Here is a 19,849-nt window from a genome sequence, read left to right as displayed (position 1 = left end):
TGCATGCAAGCGTGTGCGTGTGGGGAAGGGATGCAAAAGGAAGACAAGTCAAAGGCAGACAAAGAGGTGCCAGGGAGGGGCAAAGAGCATGCTACATTCTGCACTGTAGGCAATTAATGGAATAATATACACATGAATTAACTCATTAATGATTCCTGGAGTGAATCTCAGAGATCATGAAACACCACCTGACAAGCCTCTACAAGAAAAATCTGTTTAGTAAATGAAAAAAACCCCCACAAACAAGCCCAAGTTGGTTTCAACATTTATTTATAATTTGGTGCACAATTCATAAATCAAGAAACAAAAGTCAGAGTATATTTTTAATCAAAGCTTTTGCTGATCACAATATAGGGTATAAGAAATTGAACTGATAGATCATTTATTATTATTATGAAACTAAAGGCTTTATATTCTTAAGTGGAGTAAAGCAGACAGCAATACATTCATATTAGAAAGTTCCTACTGTGAATGAAATATGGATTAAAACTGAGATATTGTTTAGCAAGACAGACAAATCTGTATTTCTTTTTGGGTCTGAAACTATTATAACCCCACATAAGCAATAAGTATGAAGAATTTGCACGGGGGGAAATCATCTTGCCAGTTTGCCCTATGTGTCTGTGTTTGGCACACGCAGTCTGCAGGGTGTGTATTCCATTTGCACGTAATCAGATCTCTGACCTGTAACGTGTACATTCTGGAACATTAATTGGCACAATTAAAAAGTTATTTAGAGGATGAGCTTGGAGCAAAAAATGTTGTCACGTCTCAGAATCCTGAAATGCAACCTGGACTTCATAATAAGCCAGTTTAGCTGTTTTTAGAGAACTGTTATGAATGTTCACTGGGGGGGAAAAGTAACGATCAAGCTACCCATGCAACACACAAATCTGAAGAGTCCAGCATGTGTCAGTGCACAGCAAATTTATTCAATAAAGTGACTAGTGTGGGAAAGAATTAGAAAGGATTATAAAAATACACTACCATATGCTGTAGTAGTTGAAAGTGATTAATCCAGTTCTTAAATCCTATTTTAAACTCCCTTTCATTTCTTGCCATAGAAAAATAGAAGCCACATTGCTTTGTTTGAATGCTATATAGTTAATTACATCTTCTAAGAAACTCTTTTAAAACTAAATGTAATGTTTAATTACAAAACGCCTCCTTGAAAACAGTTAGCTTGTACATTGATTTGTAGTTCATTAAAAATGCTTTCTTAATTATATTTACAGCCAGAAAATACATAGAGATTAAGGGGTCTATAGAGAAATTTTGAAATTACAGCATGAATTGTAAGGAGAAAGTTACACTTCAAATAGTGGACAACTGACAGCCACGACTGACTAATTGCTGCCTTTCTGTGATTTCAAAACTTAATTGTTGTAAAAATAATAATTGGAAAACACAGTGTTCATTGTAACGGCTATCAATATTACATTTTTTTATAAGAGTAGATTTCCAAGGACTAATTAGAAAGCAAATCAATTGCATCAAACAAGTGTAAAGTTCACATTAGCTGCCGGACTGATCACCTCAACACACGGGGTTCACGGCTAAGGGCAGCCCGCGCTTTGGTTCGTAGGGTGTTGTCCTGGAAACCATGCGGATGCAGTCGATAATAGGGCAGACGCTGAGACACAGGGTGCAGCCTGTACAGCTGTCAGTAACCGTGGGCAGGTGGGTTTGGGGATCAAACTGGATAGCCTGCGAACAGGAATAAACGTTATTGATGTCACTCACGGAAAAGGTCAAAATTGCTCCCATTTTAGTGTCTGCATTTCCTGTGCTACAGCACTTGGAGACATCTTGGTGTGATTCTGCAATGCAGCTATAGCAACTGTTCAACTGGCAGGGAACAAAACAACCACCCCTCCCGACACTTTAAAAATAGAAATATGGGCCAAATTATACCTCGGCGAAAGCTCACGGGTCACAAGGGCTGGTTACAAAAGGGGGAGTTTGGCCCATGATGTTTAAACTCCCAGAGGGATAGTTCTCCTTCGTGTGAAGGAAATATTTTGTAAGACAGCACTTTGCCAGGGTTACTGGTTCAGAGGAGACATCAGACCATGCCCGTATGGCTTCAGCACAACGCTGGCCACAATGCGTTCTTCTGACTTTTATTTTCAGCACAGCATAAACAATCTAATTTAATCAATAGCAGAGAAAAACACAGCCTGCTGTGCCTCGTATGATTATTTTCCTTTGCAAATCTTTGAAAGAGATATGAGTTTTGGGCAGGCAGAGCTTGCTTCAGTTCTCATGTTTCCATGCAGTGAATCCTCATTACCAATTAGGGTGATAAGTGTATTTGAATGTGAAATAACAATTGCAGTCTCAATGAAATAAGCTCCTGGTATAATGGAAATGACAATTAAAAGGAAAAACAAAAGCATCACACAACCACAAAAGCTTCGATATCTAAGAAGCAAGCCTAGAAAAGTAAAAAATAAAAAAAGAAGCCCACTGAATATCTACTTTTAAGAGCTTTAGGAAGGAAAAATCACGCCTGAAAGCTGAACTCTCGCTCCTCTGCAAACAAGTGGTGCCTTAGCAAATCTTCCTAACCACTTCAGCAACGGGGGGAGCCAAGGAGGAGATGGGAGGTACTAGGTGGGGCTGCCGGTTGGCTCCAAAGGCAGGTTTGCAGCATTTGGGGTTTCACTACTAGGAAAACACAGAAGTTGCTGTAGCAACCAGCAAGGGCATGAAGTAGGTACTAACTGCCCTGAATCTACAAGTTTGAGTTTAGCTTGAGCACAAAGAGAGCTTTGGTTTGTGAGCATTTAAGGACTCCTTCCTCTCTCCCTAACAACAATGCACATCTTGAAAGGGAGTTCAAAGACGGAGAGGAAGTCAGGACTACAGTGCTAACTTTAAATTAAGGAAAGCTTTTCTGTTGGAGTCATGCAACGTGAGAGCTCTGTAGAGCAGCGTGGATATTTTTGAAACAAAAAGAGAAGCATAAAGCAGATATTGTTTTGAAGGGGGGGGGAGTTGTTTTCTTTGCAATTATGAATTTCTTTGCAATTCTTTGCAATTAATTTCATTTAAATTTCCTTAATTTATTAAGGAAAAAAAAATATTTTTTGTGCTTAGAAAACCTCCTGGGGTTTTAAAATTTGGTTCTTTTGGTGCTGATTTTTTTTCCAGTTATAGAAAAGGAAGTTTTACTAAATACAAACACAGTCTTTTGCTCTCCAAGGGCTATATCCTCCCCTTCACTGGGAAATCTGATGGAAGGAGAACAGGTGAAGATTGCAGTGTCAAGAAGAAATTTAGACAGTTAAAGGGCTACTGTGGTAATCTAATCTGGTATAAATGCAGCATTAATTTTCTCACATCAGTGGAAAAAACATGTCTACCTTTGCTCTGACACACTTCTTTTAATTGCAGGAGTTGATTTTAAATGGGAAGACTTCTTTCTTTGACTGTATGTAGTTAAATTCATCAGACCTACTATTGATTAGACTGAATTAAGGATAAACAAAAGGTCATGGTGTTCGGAGGAAACTTGGTGCTCAGTTAAAGTATTTGTTTCTGACAAACTAATCTCGGACTGCGATGAATGGAAAAATTAATGTAGAAATTATTGCTACTGCATATTGGATTCCATGGAGGGTATGCTAGATTGCATTTTGGGTTTCTAAAAGAACATGAATCCTGTACTGTCCTTTTTATTGCAGACCAGTCCATCAGCTCCAGTGGACATGGCAAGGAATGGCACGTAGAAATGCTGATACATTTCATACGACTTATGTTACCCTACTGAGCAGAAATCAGAGAAATACTTTGCTGCAAACAGGAGCCTCAGCTCAAAACTGTGCTATTTTCTGGTCACAATGTTTTCTGCAAACTTCAACCTGCTGCTCTAAACCCTGGCAGCTATCCTGGGGAAAAGATTTGTATCTCAATCAAGACCAAAGCAAAAATCCACCTGTCTGAAGCCTGAATTAGTTCAAGTTCAGTTATGCTGATGGAACAAGGACTAGGTTTCTTAAAAAGCATTTGGCAGTAAGAACAGCTCTTGTCTCCCTGCATCCCCTTGGTGGGAAGGGATGCATTCTTCCCTTCCTCCCTCTTGTACTTGAAAGCCATCAAAGAACTACTTTTACTGCCATCCAACATGGGTCTCCTTCATTTTCTTCCTCTTAAAAAGAATCCCACTTGCTGTTAGGGAGAGACTGCGAAAGTGAACTAGAGCGAGCCAGTGAGATGCGGTACACTCTGCGTAGCCCTCCAGAAGAAGCCATGCTGGGCGGTGTTCTCATCACTGCACAAACAGCTCAGGCAGGGCTTGCGTGGCATAGCCTGGGAGCATGCTGGGGTTCGAATCCAATATTTTAGACATCTGTTTTTACCACCTGTTCATTAGCAGAAGGTGGATTCTTTCTTCCCAGCAGCAGAAAGATAACTCATCGTGTCTTTCTGCTAATTACAGCTGTGCTCTTACCTGGTAGCCAGAATCATTACAGGTCATGTAACATTTGCCACAGTTGATACACATTTCCTCGTCAATCAGAGCCACAACTTGCTCTGTGTTGCAGAGCTCACCATATGTTCCAATATACTGCAGTGCTTTTCCAATTACATCCTAGGGAAAAAAAAAGTTATTGACTCATTCAGAAGATACCTAAGCAGTTTCTATAGCTGCGCAGGAGCACTCTCTAGTACTTTAATATGGAAGTTTTGGCCATGCATTGTGATGATGTTTCGGATTTTTCTTACAAATTTCCAAGTTGCTGATGTCCATACCTCCTGCAAAATAGGAAGAAAGCTCCATACAGGCACAGTTTGAATGTAGGCAGCACTAGAAGTATCTATTTGTATATAAATATGTTCTACAAATAGGTTACACGTTTAGTACTTGATTTTGAATGTGCTATTGTTTTGCCATTATTGTGTGAAACTTCAAGGAACGAAATGGAGCACAGAACAGGAGTGACATGCTACAAACAATCAGATCATCCTTGGTCATTTCTCATTAGCACAAATTTAAGAACTTACAGCAAGAAAAGAAAGGGGAACAATCAAATAAACTGATAGAGAGAACAAGAACTGCTTTTCTCTCTTTAGTAAGATGCGCAAATGACACAATCATCAGTTTATTGCAAATATTGTACAGAAGTAAGCTGTGGGTCTAACCCTGCAAGTCTTGATTCAGTTCTGTTAACTTCACAGGGAGGAATTTGCGGCATCAACGTTACACATCTGTGCTGCAAAAGTAAAAGTGTATGGCAGGACAGAGTATGGGTACATACCACAAGGGGAAGACATGCCCTCTAAAAGAAGTTGTTTGGGACTTACCTGATGCCAACCATTTCCACTTTACTTCAAGGGAAACTGTACAGTTCAGCGGCAGTTCAGCTTCACTGAGTTAATGGTAGAGATGGGACAAGTCCCAGGTCCTTTGGACTACAGCTATCCCTCAGTTAAATTAGTTTAACTTGTGGAAGTATAGCACAGATGATGAACATGAACTGCATTTTAAAAGACTCACTCTGTGGCACTGTATTTGTTGCCTGGATATTTTGTGAGTTTACTAAGCACGCTTCTACAACAGTTCCCATGTTACAAAACAAGCTCGATTTTATGTGCAAGGTTGTTAAGATAAAGTTACGCTCAGTAAATGAAGGTTATGTGATGCAACAATACATTTTACTTTTGCTTTAAAAAGGGGTATAACTATTAAGTATTAGAGAAATCTCACTGAGGGATAGGAGAGCAGAACTGTCTTCAAAGTCATTCTACTGTAATAAACCAAGATGTCATTATGATTTTGATTATGGAATTTGATCCAAGTCAATTGAAAAATGCTCAAGATCAAGCCAAATAAGAGACACAGACAAGTCTGCCCAGAATTATAAGCTTCAAAGTGTTTACCTTTGATCTTGCATTGCCAAGAAACATGATAAGGATTTATTTTTGTCTTCTGTTTCGCAATATTTTTTTTAAAAAAAATATTACCTGATTCTTATCAGTCAAAAAAATTATTCTGAAATGATTAGCAATCACTTTAAGTGTGTAGTAGCATGTTATTAACCTGTATAATTTATAATCGCATACAATGTTCTATATATTGTTTTCAATTCTTATTGCAGAAGAACTGGATTACAGTAACTTAAATTTTCATTGCATATCTTATTTTGGGCAGCCTTACTTTCAAACAAACTAAGCATCCCTAATTATTCCTATGTCACATCAGAGCAATAGGGTAATATGGCTTTATCAATGTTAGCTGTAAAGGAAAGGTCTGCTACATGAAATAAATGCAAAAATAGGTCCAAGCTTGCCTTCCTGAATCTGCTGAGAACTTGCAACAACAGCTCTACTTCCTGAATGAATGACTCCCGTTCATCTCAGTGAAGTTTTAACTACTGAGGCCTACCTGGCCTTCAGCTCTTAAATTACAATAGTACCTTTATGCAATAAGACAAACTTCTTTTTTTGCTGGATGCAGTGGTTGGATCTATGAAGTGCTCTTAATGACTGTTGAGGTAGGAAATTCAACCATATCCTAAGCCCAGGAAGAAGGACAGGGAAATTGTACTGTTTTCTTGTTCCAAAAACACTCAAATGTTTTCTCTCTGTCAAACCCCTAAGTTGCTGACATGTGAGGTACTTTGGTTGCATTCATTCAATGCTAAAAGCCTTCCAGTTCTTCTCAGCAACAGGTAGAGAACATTAATGCTCTTCTAGCATAAACCAGCTATGGCACATTGCTAAAGGCAGCGTGTTGAGTGTGGACAGGTGACTGTAAGTGAGGAAGTTACCAGAGCTTAATGAGTTAGCACTCATCAATAGAGCTGTGCAAGCTGATTATGTGCATGGTCCAAATTCACTGCAAATTTCAAGTAAAATCTGTTTGCTGAAACCACTGTAAAAGGTCAGTTAACTACTATGAAAGTGTTTCAGCTAATACTTTTTACTTTGGTATTGCAAAGGACTAGACTTGAAGACACAGCCCTTTACTGTGCCTCCACTGATGAGCTACAGTAACTAACTCAATCAAATGTGATCTCTTAGGAACTGCTCACAACCCTGTGTTTTCATTTCTAGGTCTTACTCAGAAAAGTTCATGGATTTACTGGGAATTGCTCAGCAGTTTTCAGGTTGCTACAGTTCTCAGGTTCCTGCAGTCTTCTTTATCAATTGAAAAACTGTAGTTTTCAGCTCCAGCTTGTTTCAAGTCTCATGTAGGCTTGTCTGTATCATATCTGCTATAGGTTTCAAAATACCTGTGTCTTTGTGTGTTCTACTACCCCAGCAATACCAAGTATCCTATAAGCTTCTCTTTTGTGTATATAGCCCCCAAACATTCCACAGTGTGTCATAGATGCACGTATCATCTGCAAGGACTGGTCTGCGTACTGAAGAGTTTGAAGAACTGATGTAAAACCTGTACGACATACAATGTTGTAGTTTTCCACTGCCTGCTCATGTTGTAAAAGTATCAACATGGGGAGATTCCTGAAAGTGAAGGGCTTTTTAATCTAACAAAAGCAGACGTTTAAACAGCATAGGTAATTAACAATTTTCTCCGGGAGGTTCTGGATTCACATTTGTATTCTTTAAATATCGTTTGGGTGTTAACAAAACCCACAAAGCTCAAGCAGGTTGCAGAGATGGGCTACTCAAATAATCATGGGATGGAGGGCCTTGCTTCTGAGAGAAGACAAAAAGAGCCTAACAAGGTGTTTAGCCTAGGAAGATGAAAGCAGAGCAGGAATATGATGTCACTTTATATATACATCAGGGAGGGAAAAGAGCTATTTAAGTTAAATGACAATGCTGGCACAAGAACACATGATTATAAGCCAGCCATGAATAAATTTAAAGCTGGAAATTAGAACAGGCTTTTTAAATAGGAAAGGAGTGAGGTGGTTAATGGCCTTCCAGAGAATCAGCTGGGGGACAGGAGGGAGACAGTCCAAGGTTTAGGATAGCATTAGATAGCTCAGGAAATGGTTGTTCAGAAGAACATGATCAAAATAGATTTTTGCAGCTACAAACTTACAAAGGGAGTAACAAAACCAATGCATATGGCAAGGTGATATCTGAATTTGTAACCAAGTCTCCTCACAGCTCACAAAATACTCTTCTGGGGACTTAGAATACCAAACAGGGAGGATGATGGCATTTTAGAGGCCTGAAAGTGATTTCAAAAGACTGTGTCAATGATTTACTGCTCATTTACACTCCTGGGTGTTGTGTCTTTTAATCACCTCTTCTTTCTGTCAAGCAAAAACTGTATCTTTATTCATTTGCAAAGTTTCAAGACTTTATTAACTAAAAAAGCAGTGGTACTTAAAAGATGTTTTGCAGGTGCACCCTTTTACAGCATCTCAAGCTATCTCAGAGCTTCTTGTTTCAATCAAATCATAAACATTCGGAACAAAATAAACAGTGCAGCAAGAAATAATCAGCTTTCACTGTTTAAAGTGCAGTTCCACTCCAAAAAGCAACTGTCTAAAATGGCACTATGGGATTCCACGCTTGGTATATCTCGATGGCCTCCGGATCAAATTTGCGCTGTTTACAGCATAATGGTTTTTTTGCCAACTGCTAGACCTGCAAACAGAAGCCAGGTTCTGAAAGTCAAGCTGTGTTCTTTCTGGCTTATGCATTACCAGCAGCAACAAAAAACCCCCAAAAACGGGAACTTAAATTTTGTCCTAAGTTACACCTTTGCAATCTCAGGGACCCAGAGTGCTCCTTTTGATTACTGCTGTGCTGTCCCACTCTTCTCAACAAAACTGTACTGAACAAACTAGGAGAGGAATTTAGTCCTGCAACTGGAACTGGCAGGGAACTCAGTTGCTATGGAGAGAATCAGAGCAGAATCCATTACTTTTATGTTACTAATGAGTACAGAAAAAACATTCATTTTGTCACTAAGCTAGGCAGATGTGGTCTTGAGTATACACAAGGAGCAGATCTCTTCAGTAGGATATTATTTTTACAATGCTATTTTTATTACTACAGCTACATTTTTAATGTTAATATAGCAATCATTTTATGGTGATTAGCTTTTCGTTAGCCATCACATTAGTGAACCTACATTTGTAAATACCATTCGTGGTTCAGGTATGGCTCCTTGTAGACCTGCTGTGTCCATCTTCATGCAGACCACACTGTAAAGGACCACACTGTGCTCTAGAGATGATGAACATCACAGGCCTCTCATTAGATCATCAGAAAGCCATACACAGTGCAGGTACTGCATCTCACATAGCAAGTTCAAAGGGAACACACATGCTTGTCCTCTTACTGCACCATAAAGCACTTTGCATGTCACACCGTGTTCAGGAGAAAGGTTCACCGACTAGGAACTTCGTGCACTTGAAGCTGACAGCAACAGCAGGTAAGGAAGGCAGAGTAAACTTCAGATTACCAGAAGTAGAGGTCTGCCTGTTGTGAAGAGCAGTCTGTTCTAACAACAGGCCTCAACCTCAGTCTTCAGGTCTCCGAGGGGTCATTGACCACGATACAAATGCTGAAGTTGATTCACCACCAAGTAACATAAAAAACTCCTAACAAAGCATCTGACATTTATATAGCAAAGTTCTGTGCTTGATCCCAAGTACTCTATCTATTCATTATTACTTATGGGGTGTTTGGGCAGTTCTCAGGATTCAATAGGTTGTGAAAGAGCAAGGGGCTGTGCAGAAGTGCCCTCACTAGGATACAGAGAGAGCACGGAAAGGGGATGAAAAGTCGCAAAGAAAGTAAATTACTTTCTGTACCAGTGTTTATCTCTGTTAAGGAGATACCTGCCTTCCACCTATTCTTTTTCAGTAATAAAGGTGAGGTACTGTCAGAGAGAGATGAAAAGAAGAAATGTTAAGAAAAAAATTATGGATTAAAGAAGAAAAAGTCAGCAGAATCTGAGGGTACACAGCCAAGGTCAATTTACAGTAAAGTAGCCAACAAGAATATGTAATCTCATTAAAACTAACTTTACCTTGAAAGATTACAGATGCTTTGCCAATAGTTAAAAAGGTTATTAAATGTGCTCTGGGATTTAGGGACCTCTAAGCCTTGTTTCAGTCAAGCAAGTAAAACAGTTGCAGTACTAGCTAAAGAGGGACTTACAGAATAACTGAAACGAACCTTTACTTCATAATTCAATATGGCTTTTGTAATGAAAATTATGCCTCATGAATTTATCACAATTCTTTATGAAGGCTGTGAGGCAATAAATAAAAAAAAAAACAACTAGTAAATTTTATGTTTCAATAGGCCTCTGACACAGGTCTCTGACAAAACGGAACTCTGAAATTAAGTAGCCATGAAGTGGGACTGCAAGTTGGCTAAACAAAGAAAAAAGAGCTGGAATACAATGATAGATGTTCAGAAAAGGCAAAATATTAACAGAGCAAAGTGTCTTAATTTTCTGGTTTAGATATAATGCTGTTTAATATGCTTGCGTGTGTTTCAGGAAAAGATTTGAACCAGAAGACTATAAAGTTGATACAGATTTTAGTTTAAACTAAAGAAAACCCAAGGAACTTCATAGGTATTTTATAAAACTAGATGAACAGGTACTATCACGGTGAAAAAACGCAGTGTGACAAACAGCATATCAAAATAAGGAATTTTTGCTATTCTTGCCAACAGATACATTCTAGATAAAAGAGAACTGCACGAGAAAACACAGTAGGAGACACCATGGACAGCTCACGAAAACTTCTGCTTGATGTGCTGTCCTGACAAGACACAAGCAAACCTGCACTGCAAGATGTTAAGATAGAAAATACCACCATAATTACTGTAATGCTGTTGTTACATTAATCAGCCATGATCTGGAATACACAGTCATTCCAGTTCTACATACAGTGGCACAGTGCCCTTCCTCTTACGTGCTGCTAACGCAATGGCAGCCTTGCAGAGGGATCTAGATAGATTGGAGCGTTGGGCAATGATTAATGTGATGAAATTTAACAAGTCCAAATGCCGGATTCTGCACCTAGGATGGAGTAACACTGGGCACAAATATAAACTGGGAGAGGAGTGGCTGGAGAGCAGCCCTGCAGAAAGGGATCTGGGGGTGCTGGTTGACAGCAGGCTCAATATTGAGTCAGCAGTGTGCCTTGGCAGCCAAGAAGGCAAACCACATCCTGGGGCACATCAAACACAGTATAACCATCTAGTCAAAAGAGGTGAGGTGAGGTCCCGCTGTATTCATTGGTGTGACCTCACCTTGAGTGCTGTATGCAGTTCTGGAGCAGCTAATGAGTCTGGGTTTGTCGGGTTTGGAGAAAAGGAGGCTGAGGGGTGACCTCATTGCTGTCTATAGCTTCCTGAGGAGGGGAAGTGGAAAGGGAGGTGCTGATCTCTTCTCCCTGGTATCCAGTGGTAGGATGCATGGGAATGGTTCAAAGCTGCCCCAGGGGAGGTTCAGACTGGACATTAGGAAACATTTCTTTACCGAGGGGGTGGTCAAACACTGGAATAGGCTTCCCAGAGAGGTGGTCGATGCCCCAAGCCTGTCAGTGTTTAAGAGGCATGTGGACAATGCTTTAACTTTTGGTCAGCCCTGAATGGGTCAGGCAGTTGGACTAGATGATCATTGATAGGTCCCATCCAACTGAAATACTCTATTCTCTCTATGCTATGCTATGCTACACTATTGCAGAACCACTTGAGGCAGTCCTTCTACAGTCAGAGTGGGGAGGGAAAGAGGAGGTTTGGACTCTAGGATTTCTCCCCATATCTGAAGACTTAAATTTGCTTAAACTGTCCCATGTAATGAGAATATTCTCTGAGGTACTGTGATAGAGAAGGGGTCATTATGGGCTACTACAAGAGAGATAATTGCTGTGATTCATGTTGGAGCAAATACTTGGGAGAAGCGGACTTCAGGTCCCATAAATTATGGAAGACACATAGAATGGTTTAGGTTGGAAGGGACCGTAAAGATCATCTAGTTCCAACCCCCCTACCATGGGCAGGGACACCTTCCACTAGACCAGGTTGCTCAAAGCCCCATCCTACATGGCCTTGAACACTTCCAGGGATGGGGCATCCACAACTTCTCTGGGCAACCTGTTCCAGTGCCTCACTACCCTCATGGTGAAGAATTTCTTCCTTATATCTAACCTAAATCTATTTTCTTTCAGCTTACAGCCATTACCCCTTGTCCTATCTCCAGCTTTCTCATAGGCCCCCTTCAGGTACTGGAAGGCTGCTACAAGGTGTACCCAGAGCCTTCTCTTCTTGAAGCTGAACAACCCCAACTCTGTCAGCCTGTCCTCAGAGGAAGCATAGTTCCACATGCATAGTTCCACCCGAAATATGCAACAGCTCCACATTTATAATGAAGATTACAATATAGTCTTTTCCAGGCAGGCAAGCACAAGCTAAAACTACTCATGTTGAACCACCCAGATACATGCCAGGAAGGGTCCAAATGGAACACCATTACAGCATACTAGTGCTGTGCCTAGATCAATATACCTCACCTCTCAAGAGGATTTTCTAGATGAAGCACAGCACTGGACTAAATGTGGCTAGATGCCTCCCAAGGTGCTGGCTTCCAGCTGGGTGCTTAGGGCATCAGCATAAAAAGACTTGCATATATGTATGTGCAAAAGACCATGTAAACATACCTGTACATGCAATAAAAAAAAAAAATAGTTCAAACACAAGGAATTTAAGCTTGAGGATCTGTACGGATATTTTTTCAACAACGTGTCATGCCCTAGCTAAGGTGACAAACAGCTATGCGAGAGTGTTTAAACTACCAAATAGGGCAATCTGTACAGCAAGACTTGTGGAGTAAAAAAGGAAGAAATAAAATAAGCAGCTAAATGGTGACCGAATGTTATTGTATAGTCCCTGAAGGACAAAGAACTAAATTATTAGGAAAAAAACACAGGAATGTATAAGGAAAGAAATTAAAGTAATAAGGAGGTAACCTGAGGTAGGCAAATACATGTGTCGGAGCTGTACAAAAATGCAACTGAAAAGATCCAGGGCACATATCCACATATGGCAGAAATTCTGGTATTACAGACAAGTGAGAAAAGAAGAAACAACTCTGCTGAACATCAAAGTATACAGTTTCAATTAATATTGAAAAATAGAGAAAATAAAGAGAAAAGCCATGGGAAAAGCCATCCAAAAATTAAATTAGATTTTTGATAATCACAGAAGGTTTTTCAATCTATAAAAAAAGGCATTTTGGCAGCATGTGGAATTTAAACAAATGTTGGAATTTACATATCACCAACCCAACAGCCTATTAGACAGATGAGGGAGTTCTGGGCAGGCATCAGGAAATTTGCAGCAACCCTCTAAAAATACAACCAGCCAAAGCAGGGGTCATAGCTCTTTCAAGGACAGCTATCTCTCAGGTCTGATCAGCTTTCAAGCATACCTCTTCACTGCTCCAGAGAACTAGAGTTAGGCTGGGACTAGCTATAAGAGCTGACCATTCCCACTGCCTGATACCCTAGTCTGAACTAACAGAATGTATTCTCTCCTCTGTCTAGAGGGTCAGCCAAGACAGAACTGCTTGGAGATGGTCTGGGATTTGTAATTCTAAATGTGAATACTTCTCAGACAGTTACAAATAAATCATTCAAGTCTGAGTTCCTCCGCTTCTCTCGGTGGAGAATTCCTGATCAGGGAAGGATATCAGATAAGTCACCTTTTTTCATTAAGCTTCACTCAGCTTCCTTAATAAATATTCTGCATCTTCCTGGCAGATCTTCTCCACAATATAATAATAGATGGATTTATTAATAACAAATTTTATTAAAATGTCCCTTTGTAGTGGCAAGTTTCCTGCTTCAAGCAAAGCCCAGGTATTTGCCTATTTCTTAGTGGGCTTCTCTCATTGCTCTTTTTCTCATTACGGTTAAAACATTCCCTTCTAAAGAGATGGTCAGACTGAAAGACTGTCAAGAATCAGCTTTGGTGGTTCCTACCTTCTTCTAATTGCTTCAGTCTTTTTCAGTCTTGTTTGAATGAAGGTGTGGGAAAGATGCTAACCTGATTTCTCCAGCTGAGAAGCTCCTCACAGACACCACACAAACGTATTCAATCTCTTTATAAACAAAAGTTTTTCTTTTGGGGAATTCATTTTCCTCTTCCCTGCAGTAGGGCCTCTTTTCTTCTTTTTAATCTGTCTCCTACTACTTGGTTCTTTTTTGCTTTTGTACTTGGAGTTAGGCTTGATAAATTATTGACCTCAACTTTTTATTTGTTTTTTTCAAGTCTTTATGTCTGTTTTTCCCTCTTGCTAAACTTTTTCCTTCATTCAATTTATTTGCTTTTGGATGGTATCAGTTTTTGGTTTTCTGCTGTTTTCAGAAGCAAGCTATCTCATTGAAAATGCAGTTATTGGCTATTGCTTCTTCTTTCTCTTTTTCCCTACATCAATACTCTCCCTGCAAAGAGAACAGAACCGTAAAACCTCTGAGGTCAAGTAGGCTTTGAAAATGTTCATCATAGTGGGGAAAAAAAAAAAGAGTAGATTGCTGTACTTTGAAACTTTTTGTATACGTAAAGAAGGGAACCTCAGCACAAGAGGAGGGGAGCGATTTTCAATAGTGTGAAATAAACCAAAAAAAGCAGTCCAGAAAACTGAGAGGTCTGCAGAAGTGGCAAACTATTTAACTTAAACAGGAAGATGACTCAAAATTTCTCTTTGGCTGGTTTTGCAGCTCTACCAGTTAGCTTGGAATACTGCATGTGTTGGTAAACTGCAAAATTCCCTTGGGAATTCTGTGTTATTTTGAGCCACTGCTCATACTGTATTTTATGTTTGGCCATATTTTTGCAAGAATTCTTACAGGTCTGATCATACAGTGAAAGTTATCTATCTGTAGATATCTGATATTTGCCAACAAGCCCAACAGATATAATTTTCACACTGCTTTATAAAAGGGCCTACATGAGAATCCTGATTTTAAAAAAAATAAATTTTTTTTGCCTGCTTCTTTTTCCTATTCAGACATGAAGTTTAAGTAAGGTCTAAAGTGAACACCTAGAATAATTAGCTTCTGACTTTTCATTTTATTGACATTTATTGGCTACCTAAGGGAAGGGAAAAGCTCCAACGTATGGATTATGCAGTAGATGGGGTCACAGGTTTTATTTTCACCTTGACATTTACTCATTGTAGACGGTGGATCAGCTACTTAGACAAACATTCTCCAGCTTTAAAAGTTCAGTCTGAAAACCTATGACACAGCTTTCATATGTACTGAACACCAAGCTTTTCCATTGATCCTCCATGAGAGATGGAGGTATTTAGCACATCGCAAGTAATCAAAAGGTATCATGCAATACTGAGCTCATACTGTAGCATTCAAACTGAAAGAAATTGTTAACAGTTCTACTTTATCCTTCAAGGCACTACCCATGCCTTGTTCTACAATTACTGTTCCATTGCCTGAATATCTTCATTTTGAAAAATGACATTAGGGAAATACCTATACATGTACATCACAAATCATTTCCCATTGATTTTGGTTAAAAGCTAGAAAGTCTGCATAAATAGTTGTCTTTGATGCCCTCTAACAAGCTTAAAAGCAGTAATAACCAACTCAAACTGCTAGAAATGACTGTGCATGTCAACTGCCTCATGGCTGATGATTCCTTATGTGTAAGCAGGTATTTTTGTTACCTTGATTGCTGGAATGGGCTTCTTTGGAATGAAATGCTTTTTCTCGGGAAGCACAGCAGCCGTGTTCTCTTCCTTCAGTTTAATCTTGTTCTCAGCTATTATCTTTTTGCGTTGTTCCAGGTAAGGCCCAAAACAGGGCAGTTTCTGAAACAAAAATCAAGAAACACTATTATGCTTAATGAGCGGGTGTAGCAAGAAGGTGAGTCTGATCCCAAGGGCAAGATCCTAAGTCTTTGCTGAGTGCAACTTGCTTCTTATTCAGGAAGCTGAAATTGAAATCAGTGAGACTGTACCAGCGCGAGAAGTGAATAAAAATCAAATATGAACTTCAGGATCTGACTTGAAAATATATATTGAATATTAAAATATTAACATACCACCGCAGAAAATTAGCTGAATTGCAGGTCAGCATCCAACAGTCCTGTATTTCCCCATTGCATACTTGCTTATATATAAAAATGTATCATATTAAATAATTCAAATGTGTAACTTTATTTCTATAGCATGTGGAAAGGCATCATAAAACTATCAGTTTACTTAGAAAGGTTTCACCAGTGTTTAAGATTATTTGTATGGATATCTGAATAGATCGATACCTATTTTTAAAGCTTGCGAACATGTATTTTGCATTCTGATAACAGAAGGCTGTCTTGACCTGTCAAAGTAAGGCTAACAAACACCAAATGAACTGAAACACATTCTAATCTCCTAATTTACCTCTACGTCCCAGTTGCAGTCTTTTCTGCAACATTTAATCCTTGAACCCAATTAAGCAAACTCTAGAGGAAGATTTCACTGAATTGCAAAACTCATGTCTCACCCAAGAACACGAACGTGCTGGTTCAGATTTCATAAAACACCCAGCTTCCTGACGAAAAAATCCCTTCGCTTACCTAGTAGAGATATCAACAACTGTAGTGTGCCACAATCACAGATTTAGGTGAATGAAAAATGGTGGAAAACATGGATTTTTGCTTGATGCAAAAGACCATGTCCTTCCTCCCCTGAAACTAGTTCCTTATTCCACAAAAGTATTTCATCCAGTTAACTGAACTCCGTTCAGAAGCTACTGCAGTACTGCAGAAACTAGCAGGTAGTAACAGGGGATACATAACCTCAGCAGTTCCTAGCATTAATTCACGCTAATAATACAACCTCAAAGAGCATATCAAACAAGATACAGTAATGCTGTGGTTATCAATTTTTTAAGAGGGAATTTCAATGTGAATTTTAAAACCAGAATTATTAAAAAATTTAGAAATTATTATTTTTTAAAATGAAGTAAATCCAGAAGAGGTTACCCTGTTCTTCTGCTAATTCTTCGGAGAAAAATTCTTCAATGAGCTCTGTCAGCCACGATACCCAACCTTGGGACCTCAGGCTTCTTGTTATGACAAATAAAAGCTTTCTTGGCTGCTAGGTTTTTGGCACTCTGAGCATACAGCCAGAGGGCGAGGTCCTTGAAATGCTTCCCTGCTTCCGAGACTTGGTTTGTGGCCTCAACACGTTTAACTTCGTCAGAACAAGACTTGCAGTCTCATGGTGCTCTCCAGAGGAGGTGCCCTCCTGCAGGCTGGGACTGAGCCATACTCTGGGACAAAGCCTCAATTTAGGCAAATGCAAGACCAGGACTATGGGGGATGTTGCAGATCCCATCTATCCCAAATCTAGGTGTAGCCCAAGTTTGCCCACTGGCAAAGGGCTCTTGTTTTGTCTGTTCAATGGGAACTTTATTCCTGAATGTCATGTTCAAGGGCTTCTTTTCAGACATCAAACAAACATTGCTTTCTGTGCAGTTGCCATACATGATCTTGGAAAGGAAATGTTCTACCATGTCTTAAAATAAGGCTTACTGCAAACAGCAGTAAGGTAGTGGCCTTACATACCAAAGTCAAATAAGACAGCAAAACCAGAATTATTTTAAACAGGAAAATGAGTAGAAAGAAGAATTTGTCTAATTTCAATCTAATCAATCAATAGACTCTACAACACACACATAGAGACTCAATTCTTTATATGACTTTTAGAAAGCCTAAAAAAAAGCAAAAATCTAAAAAATACCAATTTCGATAAAAAGTGTTCTTGCATGTCTGCTAGGCTGCATCAATTAGAAGTAAATTTTGGCTATGAATGACTAGTAGCTGCGTCACTAAGAAACTATTTTCTCTCCATAATTTATGTGCTGATGCCAACAACTTTGGGCTTGAGAGGTCAGGAGACCTGATGACAAAGCATTTTTGGACTCTTCCCTATCTGGCCAGGAATTGAATTGCTGATTTTCAGAGTAGGTAGCAAAGCTAATTTTGCTGAGGTTTTAACTGAAGTAGTAGAGAGAGAAGACAGTTGTTCCTGGCTTGACTGACTGAAGATCATCTTTGGGAAGAATAGCCAAATCTTTGCAGAATAAATCCTTTACTTTTCTATCCTCTTAATGTATGCCCAATCTACTGATTTCTACAGGCAGAAATACTGAGCATATTGAAATGAAATAGGTGATCTAAGGAAAAGTGTGCAAAAAGAATTAATTTTTGTGTATAGGTGAAAAGCAAATTACGAAGGCAATTACTTTTCTAAGTTGTGAGATGGAAGTACTTAGATATTTACATCTAGCTGTAACATAGCTGCTAGCTGGAATGTACAGCAGACATTTTGAGAAGTGTGCAATGTCATCAGTACCATAATTCAGTTGTTTTGCAATGACCTGCATACAGTTAAATTAAACTATATATTCTGTATCTTTTAAAAATAAATGAAATTATGATTAATCTAGAAAACTAACATCCAACCTTAGTCTTTGCTGTGCATTGCTGTTTTTCTATCAAGAAATTGATTAAATGGAATTTAAAATAATTAAGGAAACACCTAGGTCTTAGTCCAGGGTTGGGCATACACAATGAGCTTCCACAGACTTAACAGAAGGTGACTGTGTGCCCATACAGATGTTCTGTTTATTTTGTGTTTGGAGTTTAGTAGTTCACAAGAAGCCAAGCCAAATTTCATCAAACGACACTGAAAACCAGCAATCTTTTCTATAACAATAAATAATACATGAAAATGTAGCCTCGGGAGCTTAGGAAGGACTTATTGATGTTTCCCCTTATGAGTAATGCACAGATATAGGGAACGCTGATGAGACTGCTTATTGTTCAGAGCTGTGGTTTCAAACATTTCGGAGTCAAAGGCCATATGAAATGGCAAACAATATTTTAATGAAGTGAGTTACTGGATATAGAAAAAGTGGAAACATGTTGAAATAACTGCTGAACAGACGGATATTTAAGAGAGTTTAAAATTAAATCACCTCTAATCATTGTAGGGGATATCTTCCTAAGCACATGGGGGATTTAATAGCACAATTGCCAATGAAAGCATAAGCACAGACTTGGTGCATTTAACTCTGCTTTTGAAATCTTTTTACAGTACTTTTTTTTTTTAATTTCCAGATATTCCAATGTCACTGGACTCTCCATACACAGATATCTTCGTCATATCAACATCTGCCTAGAAAAAAAACCAATTAATATGAATATGTGGATTATAGCAAGTGCTTAGAAGATTGCAACAAGCAGAGTAATTAGATAATTCATATCTACTTATACATCTGCATCAGTGATGCCTATAGCTGCATTATTTGCATCCATCTCTATATAGCAATAATTCAATGTGTTTCTATTGGAGGGATAACATCAAGAATGGAGCCAAAATAAACACATTAAGTGGTATTATTTCGTTGTTTATAATTGCGTTATCACAAAACTGGAAGCTTGAAATATTGTGCTGGATTATTTTACAGAAAGAAAGGAATAATCCAAATCCTCCACCCCCCACCAAAACTTCCAAAAGCTGCCTTTTAACTGATGAACTGTATAAATCTCCAGCAAGATTGTGACTTTTGTTTCAGTAGTTTCTCCAGGGATTCATCATTGATGAATTTGTTCTGATCAGAAAAGCTAAATCCTACTCATTTAAAGATAACTGTATCTTCCACTAAAACTGTCTCTATCCAGATATAAAAAAGCATTACCCTGCCAATAAAGAAGTGACAACATAGTGAATCAACAATGAGACCTTAAGCCAGGAGAGCTTTAAGGTGAGTAAGTCTGTTTTGATTATAATTTATTCATGGATCAATCTAAAGGCAATCGAGCATATTATGAAGTAAAAATTGCACTTGTTTCCTAACGGTAAAAAGTAGAGAGAATCCTCCAC

General features: G+C 38.8%; 1 protein-coding gene across 1 annotated transcript in view; it reads right to left on the bottom strand.

Moving 5' to 3' along the window:
• Positions 1-1,536: 1,536 nt before the first annotated feature.
• The window catches only part of DPYD (dihydropyrimidine dehydrogenase), a 367,872-nt gene continuing 349,559 nt past the window's right edge, over positions 1,537-19,849 (bottom strand). Inside the window, exons 21-23 of the mRNA XM_059822172.1 lie at positions 15,641-15,784; positions 4,457-4,597; positions 1,537-1,707 (exon numbers count right to left, since the gene is read on the bottom strand). Of these exons, the coding sequence (XP_059678155.1) occupies positions 1,537-1,707; positions 4,457-4,597; positions 15,641-15,784 (456 nt within the window). The remainder of the gene's footprint in view (positions 1,708-4,456; positions 4,598-15,640; positions 15,785-19,849) is intronic.

Source organism: Gavia stellata, chromosome 10, assembly GCF_030936135.1.
Source record: "Gavia stellata isolate bGavSte3 chromosome 10, bGavSte3.hap2, whole genome shotgun sequence".
Lineage (NCBI taxonomy): Eukaryota > Metazoa > Chordata > Aves > Gaviiformes > Gaviidae > Gavia > Gavia stellata.
This window is presented reverse-complemented; position numbering and strand designations above follow the sequence as displayed.